The 13,337-nt window shown below is 41.2% G+C and overlaps 1 protein-coding gene and 1 non-coding gene across 2 annotated transcripts in view; both read right to left on the bottom strand.

Annotated features, from left to right (window-relative positions):
- Positions 1 to 605: 605 nt before the first annotated feature.
- On the bottom strand, positions 606 to 709 carry LOC128595103 (U6 spliceosomal RNA). The gene has a single exon (XR_008382785.1). It is a non-coding gene; the product is annotated as a U6 spliceosomal RNA (small nuclear RNA).
- An 8,029-nt stretch (positions 710 to 8,738) lies between these two features.
- The window catches only part of TNFRSF21 (TNF receptor superfamily member 21), an 81,603-nt gene continuing 77,004 nt past the window's right edge, over positions 8,739 to 13,337 (bottom strand). The window contains exons 5-6 of the mRNA XM_053602211.1: positions 11,278 to 11,500; positions 8,739 to 9,959 (exon numbers count right to left, since the gene is read on the bottom strand). Coding sequence (XP_053458186.1) covers positions 9,730 to 9,959; positions 11,278 to 11,500 — 453 coding nt within the window. The 3' untranslated portion in view covers positions 8,739 to 9,729. The remainder of the gene's footprint in view (positions 9,960 to 11,277; positions 11,501 to 13,337) is intronic.

Raw genomic sequence — 13,337 nt, 5'->3', positions numbered from 1 at the left:
TCAATGCCAGTAATCATCAGAAAAATGCAAATTAAAATCACAAAGAAATATCATGACTGTTAAGATGATAAAAATTAAAGACAAGTGTGTCGGTAAGGGTGTGGAGAAATTGGAACCCTTTGACACTGTTGATAGAAATGCAAATTGATGCAGCTGCTATGGAAAACAGTATAGAGGCTCAAAAGTAAAACTGCTATACCATCCAGCAATCCCACGTCTGGGTCTTTATCCAAAAGAATTGAAATCAGGACCTTGAAGAGATAGTGACCCTCCCATATTTACTGTAGCATTATTCACGACAGCCAAGATACGGAAACAACCTAAATCTGCATCACAAGATGAATAAAGAAAATGCGGTATGTTCAGGCAATGAAATATTATTCAGCTTTTTAGAAATGTTCAGAATATTGGGGGATACACATTTTGTTTACATACTTTGTTTTTGTACAGATTAAGTCTAAGTTATATTGTAAGTGCGCCCTGCACTGTACCCACTCAGTGCGAATTTACCCCTCCCCCCATTCCTCCCAGCTTGATTAACATTGAGATTTACTTCCATATGTGCACTTAAGTGGTGAACGATGAGTTTCAACTTGGTATTGAGTAAAAACACAGACTGCTCCAAGAATTTGCATGTCATCCTTGTACAGGGGCCATGCTGATCTCTGTACCATTCCACTTTTGGTATATATGGTGCCAAGGAGAGCACCGTTATTCAGCTTTTAAAAAGAAGACAATTCCATGACATGTGGCAGCGTGTATGAACCTGGAGGATGTTATGCTCAGTGAAATGAACCAGTCATGGAAAGACAAATACAGCATGATTCCACCCACATGAGGTCTCGAAAATAATCTATTTATAGAGACAAAGAGTGGAAGAGTGGTTGCAATGGCTGAGGGGAGGGGAAATGGGGAATTAATAATCAACAGGTACATAATTTCAGGTAAGCAAGATGAGTAAGTTCTAGAGACCTACTGTACAACATTACACCTATAGTCAACAGTACTGTACACTTAAAAATGTAAGAAGGAGGCCGAGTGTAGTGGCTCACACCTGTAATCCTAGCACTTGGGAAGCCAAGGCAGGTGGATTGCCCGAGGTCTCAGCTTCAAGACCAGCCTGAGCAAGAGCAAGACCCCCCCCCAAAATAGCCGGGCATTGTGGTGGCACCTATAGTTCCAGCTACTTGGGAGACTGAGGCAAGAGAATCACTTGAACCCAAGAGTTTGAGGTTGTCGTGAGCTAAGACGCCATGGCATTCTACCAAGGGTGACCAAGTGAGACTCTGTCTCAAAAAAAAAAAAAAAAAAATTTTAAGAAGGGTCTGGTGGCTTGTGCCTGTATTCCTAGCACTCTGCTAGGCTGGGGTGGGCAGATTGCTTGACCTCAGGAGTTTGAGACCAGTCTGAGCAAAAGCAAGACCTCATCTCTACTAAAAACAGAAAAAATTAGCTGAGCAACAGGGCATTCCCCTGTATTCCCAGCTACTTAAGAGGCTGAGGCAGGAGGATCGTTTGAGCCCAGAAATTTGAGGTTGCTGTGAGCTATGATGATGCCACGACACTTAAACTGGGGCAACAGAGTGAGACTATGTCTCAAAAAAAAAAAAAAAAAAAACATTAAGAAGTAAGAAGGTAGATCTTATGTTAAATATTCTTAGCACAATAAAATACTGTTTTTTAAAAAAAGAAGAAATTGTAGCAATTAAATAGAAGTGAGCAATAGGTAGCACTTTTCAATTTTGCGTTCTTACTTAGTTGCATATCTCCATGACTAAAAATTCAAGTTTGTACCACTACACATTTTTTAAGAATGACTATAATAAAAATGCTAACCATTGTGAGGACTAGCCAGGATGCAAAGCAACTGGTCTCTTACAGATCAGTAAGAGAATACAGCCTGTCTGTGGGCTACGTACAAGATAGATTCTGGAAGTTTGTTATTAATTGGAATTCATATGTAAGCTGGAACAGGTACATTTACTTTTTTTTACCTGTAATAACCTCTGTTTGTAAGTGTGAGTTGTATGTCTGTCCAATGGTTGTAACTCAGGGATTTGCTCTAATAGCCTCTGGTCATCAGCGTGAGTTGTATATAAGTCAGATGTTCCTCAGTGACTGCCTATATACAATAGTATCGCTAACAGTCTACTATACTGTTAAGCATACACTTGCCATAACACTTTCCAGCAGCCATACTCCTGGATATTTACCCTAAAGAAAGGAAAACTTATGACTGCACAGAAGCCTGTTCACGGTCATAAGAGCTCTGTATATAGTAGCCCAAACCTGAAAACAGTCTGAATTATCAGTCCATGGCTGAATGGGTAAGCAAACTATGGTACATCTATAACATGGACTACTACTCAGCAGTGTAAAAATACAGACAATTGATACGTGAAACAATATAGTTAGATCTTGAGGGAATTACGCTGAGTGGGGGAAAAAACCCAATCTCAGAAGCTTACAAACTGTCCGTTCCATTTATGTAACATTCTCTAAATGACAAGACTATAGTGATGGAGACTAGTTGTCAAGGTTTAGGGTGGAAAGGGGGGGGTATGACAATATGGGTTAGCAGGAGAAAGTTTGTGGTGAAAAAACGGTTCTTTATTCTGAACATAGTGGGGGTTACATAAAGTAATATATGTGTATTAAAATTTCATATGTACTATCATATATAACAAAAATGTTCACGGAAAAACTAGCACCGATTAAGGTCCACGGTTTTAGTTATAACACATGCACTGTGTCAACGTTAGTTTCCTGGCTTTCATAATGTCTGTAGCTATGCAAGAAGTTATCCTTGGGAAAATCTAGGTGACGGATAAATAGGAGCTCTCTGTAATAATATTGAAACTTGTGTATCTTATTATTTCAAAATCCAAGCAATTTTAACAAGGAAAAAGTGCACCCAAATTCAATTTTGACCGAGACTAGTGAGAGGTTCTAAGAGGGCAGGCATCTGACCCACTTTACTTGCCATTTTCTCTCCAGCATTCACCACCATGCCTTGGCTCTACGATCAGCCTTCCTGGCTGCACACTTTACTAGCTGTGTGACTTTGGGGAAGTCACAGTCTGTCGTTGCCCCAGTTTCCTCAGGAGTGGAATGGAATTAATAACAGTTACTACATCATACGAGGCAAGTTAAATTTGGAGAGTGAATAAAGTCAAGGGCTTTGAATACTGTATGGGAGGAGGAGTTCAGTGAGGGGACATGTACAGTGTGTGCTCAGAGTATGTGATATGTGCAAAGCAGTCGCAGTAGCGAGACTGGGCCTCAGGGCACACACACAATGATGGTTAACAGTAAGCCCAGGAAGTGGTGGAACAACCAATCCAGGGACGTACGACCTGCAGCCGGCTGGCCACAAGCTGATTTTGTGAGGACTTTTTTTGCTTATCTGTGGTGTCATGGAATATGAAAAGTAAGCACGGACCTTTTTTTTTTTTTTTGCCTCCCTAATCAGCTTTCCTTAGCGTTTGTGTATTTAATGCATGAAACCAAGCAGTTCTTTTTCTTCCAATGTGCAGCAGAAAAAAAAAAGGAAAAAATGGTTGGACACCCCTGGAAACAATTTAAACTCCTTGCTTATAATGTGTACAATACACCTGCGTTTCCCTTTTGATTTTCTTCTCCTTCTCATCTTCATCCCCAAAACTTTGAAATGCTTTTGACACAGTTCTCTCTGAAATTGATATAAAGTAGGTTTACACTAAGGGATCGGGCAGTATTTTTCCTTGATGCATATTTGGTTTCTGATTCTCCTAATATTCTCTATATTACTATCACTGCATTTCCATGTATTTGATTATCACCACCATGTGTCTGTTTCTCTCACTAAGCTGTGAACTCCTTGAAGCCATAGCTGGTGTCATCCATGTCCTCAGCTCATAGTGACTGAGCACCTCCTTGTCCAGTGTCGGCTCCAGAGGCTGAGGATACGTAGAGCAGTGAACAAATTCCCACTGGCAGTCTCTCTCACCTATCAAATTCTTCATTGTATTTTGGTTCCTGACACGGTGCCTGGTATTTGCCCAGACGTTTCCTGGATGGATGAATACAATGATGAAATGCATGTTTCTGTAGGAGGGTGCATTTAAACAACAACCAAACCAAACAAAACATACATGAAATTGGTTGTTTTAAGCATCTGGACTGAGGAACAAGGAGAAATAATTGTCACGGGACTTTTGAAAATGAGCTGTGTTTCTGCGCCTTCTTCCTTCCCCATGGGATTTCCCCTTTGGCATGCTGCTGTGGACAGAGCAGCAGGTGAGTGATAATGAGCCGATGCCAGTGCATTTGGGGACGTGAAGAACTTATGAAAGACCCATAAGAAATCTACTATGTTTTTCTTCATGCATGCAGTCATGAATTATGAGAGATTTCTGTGCCAACAAATGAAAAGATGTCTTGGCCAGAAAATAGCTGCTGTTCTCCACCTCTCTAAATTTCTAAGTTTGAATTATCTCCATTTGAACTTTTCATTGCTTTTGAGTTTGGGGGAGCCAGGCCCAAGGAGAGGATCAAGAATTCTCATGAAGAGGTTTGGGAGAGATAGGGGAAGGTTGGAGACAGGCCAAGAGGCTGATTCCCTTTGCAGATTTTACTCAAATGCTCCTCACAAAGTTATCGCTAGCATTTTAAGTCTGGTTCATATAACTCCTTACCTTGGGCTTCCTGAATGCACATTTCCTGTATGCCAAAAAATATTCTAAAAACCTTTTCTTTATAATTTTTTGAATTCAATAATACATATAAATGGTGAAAGCTCACGAAGCTCAAAAGAGCAAATCGTGCACGCCAAGGTCATGCCCTCCTTTTCTCCTTCTCCTAAATATTGGCCAGCCCATCCCCCTTCCCAGAGGCACCACTGATGTGTTTCTTATATCTCCCTGCAAGATATTCTCAAGTATCTATGTTGGAATCTAAGATTCCAGCATTTAAGTGTGTTTTACATACACAGTTACTAAAAGTCAACTAGGATAAAAATATTTTTAAAGCTCAATACTTGCTCAAATGAATAGATTTCATGTTCTACTTACTTTCAAGAAAAAAATGAAAAATAGCTTGGAATCATGAAAGAGTGCCCACAGGGATTAAGGCAACCAAGCTCTGCCACTGACTGGCAGGTGTGGGCCTAGCTCTCCACCAGAAAACCGCCAGGCTCCCTAGATGATGTCCAGATTTCTTTCCAAAGGTAAGAGCCACGGTTTGCTAAACAAGAATCCCATTTCTTCTCAAGTTCAGCACAGGTACCTGCAGCATCCACAGTATTGTACAGTGAGCTTGGTGCTCTCAAATGGCTGGGGCATGGCAATAAGTAACATTAAGTGTTTGAATTTTCTTAACTAAACATACCTATATATTATGCTCAAATTCATGAAGAATTGATTACTGTATCTGCAGGTAGCTTCATCACTGCAATTAAGCTCTGAGTATCACCCCATCCATGCTCTGTTTTTCTATTCTTAGCATAGTCACATAAAGTCTTATGGGAGGGTTATAGGTCCTAAAGCAAGTCTGCAGGGCTGAGTAGGACTGGCTATAGCAAAATCACTTTTAAACTATAGATGCCAAGCCAGGTGCAACGGCTCACACCTGTAATCCTACCACTCTGGGAGGCCAAAGCCGGAGGATTGCTTGAGCTCAGGAGTGAGAGACCAGCCTGAGCAAAAGCAAGACCCTGTCTCTATTAAAAATAGAAAAATTAGCAGGGCGTTGGGGTGGGCACCTAAAGGCCCAGCTCCTCAGAGGCTGTGATGGGAGAATTACTTGAACCCAGGAGTTTGAGGTTGCTGTGAGCTAGGCTGAGGCTATGGCACTCTAACCCAGGCAACAGAGCAAGACTGTTTCAATAAAATAAAATAAAAAAAATTACAGATGCTCAGGTTAATTCCCTGGATGATCAGATCTTGGGTGAGGCTCGAGAGGCATTCTCCTCCTGAGCTCTTAAATAAGTGACTCCACATTGGGATCTCCTGGAGAGCTTTCAAAATGCTGCTGAGTCCCATTCTCTGAGATCCCCACGTCAGTCTGGTCTTATGGCCTGGACATGACTTTCTCAAAATCCCCACCTCCTGCCCCTGCTTGCGTTAAATATGCAACCAGAACTGGGAACAACTCCTGTAGATGTTGACCATGTTTGTCTGGTTGTCAAAGTCTCTTTGAATCATCAGAATTCCTCTCATGTAGACTTGGTTTCTCCCATATTAGTGGTAGCCTTTGCATGAAAGGCAGGCATAATCTCAGGCTACCCAGTGTGATCTGAAGACCAGAAGTGCCCACAGCACTCAGGAGCTTGTTAGAAGTGCAGCCTCTAAGCCTGGGCCCCCTGAACAACTGAAAGGGAATCCGCCCTTTCACAAGTTCTCTGGGTGTTTCATTTGCACAATAAAGGTTAGGGAGGCAGCAAATTGTGCATTTCTAACACCAGGCTGTCAGGTTTTGTGGATACTGCTGGTCCACAGTGGCGAGGATCTAAAGCAGTTTTCCTAGTGTGGCCCAAATGGTCTTGTAGAAAGCTCATTTTAAACTTTACCACAAATCTCCTGAATCAGACTTTCTGGGCGTCTGTCGGGTGATTCTTACTTATATGAAAGTTTGAGAACCATTGATGCATGTCTACTTTTTCCCGGAGTAGGAATCATGGTCTCCTTTGAAAAGCAGCCCAATCTAAGTGCATTTAGCCTAAGGTGGTCTAGAGGAAAGTTATTACTCTCTAAGGGAAAAGGAATCGTCTCTTCCCTAGTCCTTCAGATAACTAAAGCTAGTCCTTTCTCTTGCCTGTATGACTTTCATTATGGGGCTTAGCTCTCCCAGCAGTGGCTCTTGACTCTGGTTTTTACCTTTCTGGTTTTCCTCACACCTCCCCACTCCCACAATGGAAGCCTCCTACTTCAGCCATACTCCTCAAAGACAGCTGAAACCAGAAAAAAGCTCAAAATGAGCAACACGCCATCAGAACTTTGTATCTTTTTATGATGCAGGTGGAGTTTGCATTCTTTATTAGAAAGGTGATGTATTGTGTTAGTTCTGCTTCAAGCTTCCATTTAACCACAACTCCTTTCCCAGGGTCACCAACAGATGCCACCTCATTCCTGCACTTTCACGATCTGAACCAGCCTGTGGGGTTTTACTTATAATACAAATCAATTTCATCCCTATTTTGTCTCTGAAGACTATTTCAGCCTGAGAAAGGGTTTCTGGTTGCTGGTCCTGCCTAGGATGAAAGGGTCAGTCTTGGATTCAGATAAGTCCGAAGACCTGGAATCAAATCCAATCTCTACAACTTTGCTGTAGGATCCTAAGTTATTTAGCTTTCATAAACCTATTTTTTAATCTGTAAAATGGGTGCAATGATAGTATCTAACTTAAGAGAAGAATTGTGAGTATTCAATAATATAACAAGCATTTTGTGCAATATAAAGCTGTGTAAATGCATGTTATTAAAAAAAGCATCCCTAAATTACAGATAATCTGTAAACTTAACCGTAACGCTAATTCATCCATTCATTCATTATGTTTTTCACCTCTACATAAAATTAGTGACACTCTTAAAATCCTCTGAAAAGCAAAATCGGTCTCTTCTGCTACTGCCATGTCTAACCCATTCTAGTTCATTTTATTTCATGATGGAGTTCCTGTTGTTTTATTGACAAAGGGAGGAGAAACCTAGGGTGAAAATCAGTGAAATTGAATACCAGGATACTTCTCTAGAAAGCAACCACATAGAAGTGGCTGAAACCAGAAGCCCTTTATGTTGCTGACATGGGCATCCAAATGTTCAGACAGGCCAACTACTTCCAGTTTCTCACTGAATGAGGAACTTAAAAATTGCTGAGGTTCTGATCATTGGAATTCTGTAGAGCCAGGGTTCCCCAAGGGGACAATGCAACGAATGATATATGACATAACATAACACATCCCCTTAATATAACCTCACCCTCTCTGCCCAGAAAGTCCTCTTAAGTTACTCAAGGGCAATGAGGTTTCATATTGAAGTCTGTGAACCTGTAAAGCCCTTCCGATGAGTGGTAAATTTACTAGATAGAAATGAGTTGAGAAGGTACTCCAGGGTGTGCAGTGATCTGTACCTCTCTACCTTCAAATCCTCATTTCTTAAAATAAGGACAATGTCAAAAATAGGAGCCCCAGGTTTAACCTAAAAGACTAGGAGATGCTTTTGTAATTTTCATTTGACACTTTCCTTATGAACCTCCAGGTACCTTTCTAGGAACAAACCTTTGTTCATTTGCGTGATTTACAGAATAGAGGGGCTGAGGTTTTTTTGTTTGTTTGTTTGTTTTTGGCCAGAACTGGGTTTGAACCCACCACCTCTGGCATATGGGCCCAGTGCCCTACTCCTTTGAGTCACAGGTGCCGCCAGGGGCTGAGGTTTTTAGGATACACTTACTTTTCCGAGAGACGACGAATCAAAGAGTTATATAACTCAAGCACATGGTCAAGGCCAGAAATTCAAGTAGTAAATACACTGAAACTACTCAAGTAACAAACACCTAATATTTATTAATAAATTAGTACACTTGAAGGCATTTTTTTGATATCAGTTCCTCACCACTAACCCTGCCCACACAAAGGAAGTCCATACCACCTTTGCATTAGAATCTGGCAACTTGCTAAAAAGCAAAATCGGTCCTTTTGCTTTTGCTTGGCCTTGGAGGGTACATTTATAAATGGGAGCATAGTTGCAAATATATAGACAAGACTTCTTACAGTTGCAGCCATTTTTAATTAAAGTAATTGAACTGTGAAGGAAACCCACCAAGATCAAGGCTTGAGGGCAGACTGGACCTATTGACTATGTGTGTATAAAAAACAAGACATCTTTTAAAGCAAAGCTGGGCAAATTCTCCATGGAAAAGGTGCCACTGGCACTTGATTTTGACTTTCCAAAGTGTGGCAATGTGTTCTAGAACAGCTCAATCCTAAAAAGATGAAGTTCAAGTTCTTTGGTGGCCCAGTTGTCAAGCCACTTAAATAGGAAGTCCTGATGGCTTGAGGACTTCATTTCTTCGGCCCAGAGCATATTAGCATAAGAGGAGCACAAGAAATCAAGCATTCTGCACGGTGACCAGGTGAAAACCATACAATCAGCAACAATGTGGTCAAGTTTCAGCCATGACAATGAAATGAATTACACAAAACATATTAAGAGAAAACTCAAAGTCTAATTGCATTACAATAACAATGGGTCTTAAATTTCCTTACTCCTTAAGAAAATTTGTAAAGGAAAAACAATAATTAAAAATAGTAATAATATTTTTAGAAAAAGTGGATGTGAATGTTAAGAGACATGAAAAGTTGATAAGATTCACAAGATGTCATTCATTACACGTTTAAGAGCCTCACAATCCGGTGCGTAGGAAAAGTCTGCATTTACAGTAAGTTAAGTGAATTTAAAGTGCACAGAACAATTTTGAAAGCACACAAAAGGCAAAATGGAGAAAATAATGGAACATAAAAAACTTTAGTGGTGGGTATTTTGCAATAGATATACCTTGAAAATGTGTATAAACTAACTTCCCAGAAGAGTTAAGAAAAAAAGAAATGAAAAGGGGAAAGAACTCAAACACTGGCCATATACTCTGTTAAACACACACAAACACATACACACACACCCAAAACAAAAATCAGAAACAAAACAAAAAAACCATCCTGCCACTAAATTGAGTAATTTCTGGAATGCAGTATCCCTATGTTCTACAATAGGTCAGGAAGATGGCTATAAACAGAGTCCAGGAGGGTCTGGCTGGCTTCCTGGCTCTTGACTCCAATAATCTCGAATAGCCGGTCCAGTTTGTCCTCGGCCTGGGGAATCTCTTCAATCACCCGAAGCTCCTCAGGATTCAGAATGTGGAGCATGTCATCGAAGATAGGCTGTAAGTCACAGGGGTCCAGGCGTACCTGCCGCAACACCGTGTCTTTCTTTTCTGCAGGAAGAGGGGGAAGGGAAGGACACAGGTGTAAGACAGCCATACTGGCACGTGGCAGGTTGCTCTGGGGAAAGGGGACTGTCCTAGACAGTGACATCTACTGCTCTAGCCTATTACGCATCACCCCCACTACAGGCAGTGAGTAAACCTTCAGCACATTTTAAACACACAAGAGTTTCTACTTGCATTCACTTAAGATAGCAAATAAGATTTGCCTGATGGAGATCAGACAAGGACCTGCCTGAATATTGATGTGTCATTAATGTGACATTTGTCTAGACTTAAGTGACTTCTAAATTCTTCTATAATTCAGAAAAAGAACGGTGAAATACTTAAAGAACCCCCCCAAAACAAACAAACAAAAAATAGTATTTTCCCCATCTGTAATGTGTTACCAAGGAAAAAAATACATAGGCCCACTCTTTTTCCAAATGATCAAAAATTCCAAACCAGTGTAGTTTGCTTATCTGACTTCTGATTACATTGCAGTATTTTAAAACTAAACTGCTGAGAGAGTAAAAGCACATGAATAAGCTAATATTGCTTCTAGGGTCATAGCTTACATTTGGGGGAGGAATCAAAACGTTTATTATTATTATTAAACATGTCTCTAAAATATATGTAAATTAAAATACAAACTAAAATATAAGTATAAAATATATTAGCATAAATAAGTAAAGCATATAAGCTATAAATATATAAATATAACATTTATAAATATATAAAATATAATATTAACATAAAATATAATTCCTTCAGCATATATAACCAGAATTACCCAAGCTAGGAAATTTCTAGCCAAGAAAATCTGTTTATCAATACTGTATATACACTAATTTCCTACCCTGATATTAAAAATTAAAAGTGGCTAATTATTTACCCAAAATACCAATCCACAACGTTTAGAACATTATTTGCAGTCTAGTTTAACAAAGTGAATTTTAGGATCAATTCAAGTCACTAAAATCTGTCCTTCCAACTCTCAAGGTAAGTTTAAATCATTGCATTCAGCAAACCTAGTAAATAATTTTCAAAAAAACCTGCCAGACTACATTTTATCAGACCTTCCCTGAAACACAGGTCTGATAGCGCCAGGACGATAAGGGGTGACCCATTGTCCTCAGCTGCTTTTTCAGGTGTACCCTCCCTGGCCAAAGGCGAGGCTTCTCTCAAACCAGCTCATGTTGGAGTTCAGGACAGGTGTTCCAGGGAGGTCATTCAGATAACTCAGCTACAAATTGGGGTTCAGGGCCAGCGAGGGAGAAACCCCAGGGGCCCTTCCAAGGGGCTCAAGCCCACCCTGCCCTCACTCTACCTTTGGTAATGAAGGAGCCGTTCCTGCTCAGTGCGGATGAGCCACTGGACGTGGAGTCGCAGCGGAGAAGGGGCTCCGACTCGTCCACGAAGAAGCCCTTGTTCTTATCCAGGGGGGACGGCTCCACTGTCAGGAGGGTGGAATTCTCCAGTTTCGTGTTGGGGCTGGGGATGGGGCTGAGCGGGCTGGGGCTCATAGGGAGAGCCAGTTTGTCAGCTTCCAGCTGCGGGAGAGGGAAAATCTGTATTATGTACTTCAAAAAGTATATAGAAAAAATAATTAAAACCCCTCCTTAGATGCCATTTTTGTGCCCTTAAATGTTTTATACATAAATTCTTCCATTTCACTTGTCCCTAACTTATTTATATTGTTGTTAGACACACACACACTTTAAAACCCTTCAAAAATATAGTGGGCCAACGTACAGAAAGGACAAAGCACACATACAGTCTAGCAAAGGGAAGGGGAAAGGGGGGGAGATAGGGGAGAGAGGAGGGCATTTGGGGGGATCTCACCAAATGTGCACAATGTGAGGGTGCTCAGATGCTCCCTGGGTGAAGGGCTCAAGTACAACCTGAACCTTATCTTATAATTGAAAACAATGTAACCTAAAAATCTGTACCCTCATATTAGTTTCAAATTTAAAAAGAAAGTTACAAAATATACTGAGGCTATGGATGAGTACTAAAAATTAGGAAGCATATGCACCAAGCTTAACAGGCGAGAAGAACTGACGGTGGGCGTGAGCAGAAAGATCCCCAACTTAAAATATCATTTTGAAGCTCTGGAAGGAGTCTTAGATACATATAATCCAGCATGTTCTTCTCTGTCATGAGTTGAATTGTGCCCCCACCACGCAAAATTCCTATGCTGAAGCTTTAACTCCCAGTACCTCAGAATGTGACTGTATTGGAGAGAGGGTCTTTAAAGAGGTAAGATGGTAAAATGAGATCATTAAGATCGGCCCCACTCCAGTGTAACTGACGTCTGTAATTAAAAGGAGATTAGGACACGAACACACAGAGGAAAGACCATGTGAAGACCACGAGAAGATGGCCCTTTAGAGACCTCGGAAGACACCCACTCTGTCACCTCCTTCATCTTGGGTTTCTAGGCACCGAAATTGTGAGAAAATAAATGTCTGGTGTTCAAGCCACCCAGTCTGCTGTACGTTATTATCACTGTCCTAATAGAGGAATACATCGTCCCTTCACAGGTAAGGGAACTGAGGCCTGGAGAAGTCAAGTGACTTTCTTAACTAAGAGCCGACAGGGAAGTGGCAGAACTAAAATGTGCTCCAGGTTTCCCGACTCCCATTTCAGGGTAGCTCAGGAAAAACTGCTAAAACAAATGAGGACAGAGAACGCCAGAGGCTTCCAAACGCTGCTGGGAGGAGGGGGCAGGGAGCGCCTGTCAGTGTATCCGCTCTAAGGATATGACAGAGACTGTGAGACTTGCATCCTGGGGGCCAGATCAGGGAGGTAAAAAACAAATGAGCAAACACACAACATGGTTTCAGATGCAGACAGTGAACTTCACCACTCTTCCTCTGGCTAGTGTGTAAAGAATGGATTTTAAAGAGGCAAGAATTACAGCACGGAGATCTGTTAGGATGCCCCTCCAATGGCCATGTAAGCTGTGACTGTGGCTTGCAAGGGTGTGCAATGAAGATGGGGCAAAGTGACAGGTGATATGACCCCTTTGACAAGCAAAATGACTAAAGACCAAAGGGGGCACACAGCTATGGAGAGAAAGCCAGTGCTTAACTCAGGCTCGTTTGATATCTTTATTTGAGAAAAGACTTTAGAACCTTTTCAAGCACTTGAGGCTTCTTCTAGTAATTGACTTTATCTTTTTATTGGCTCTTCCGGCACAGATGAAAATCTGGAAGCCAGCTGGCCAGATCACACAGGGCAGAGAGTTCAGGAAATGATGTGGGCTCTCCCTGAGCTGTTAATCACCACTCCTTAGAACTCTCATCCCTCCAAGCCAAACACTTTCAAGCTCTTCAACCAATACTCTGACATTTCAAAGTATGACACTAAATAGTTATATAAGGC

The sequence above is a fragment of the Nycticebus coucang genome, chromosome 9 (assembly GCF_027406575.1).
Source record: "Nycticebus coucang isolate mNycCou1 chromosome 9, mNycCou1.pri, whole genome shotgun sequence".
Classification (NCBI taxonomy): Eukaryota; Metazoa; Chordata; class Mammalia; order Primates; family Lorisidae; genus Nycticebus; species Nycticebus coucang.
The sequence above is the reverse complement of the archived record's forward strand: the minus strand, read 5'-3'. Positions and strand labels throughout refer to the sequence as shown.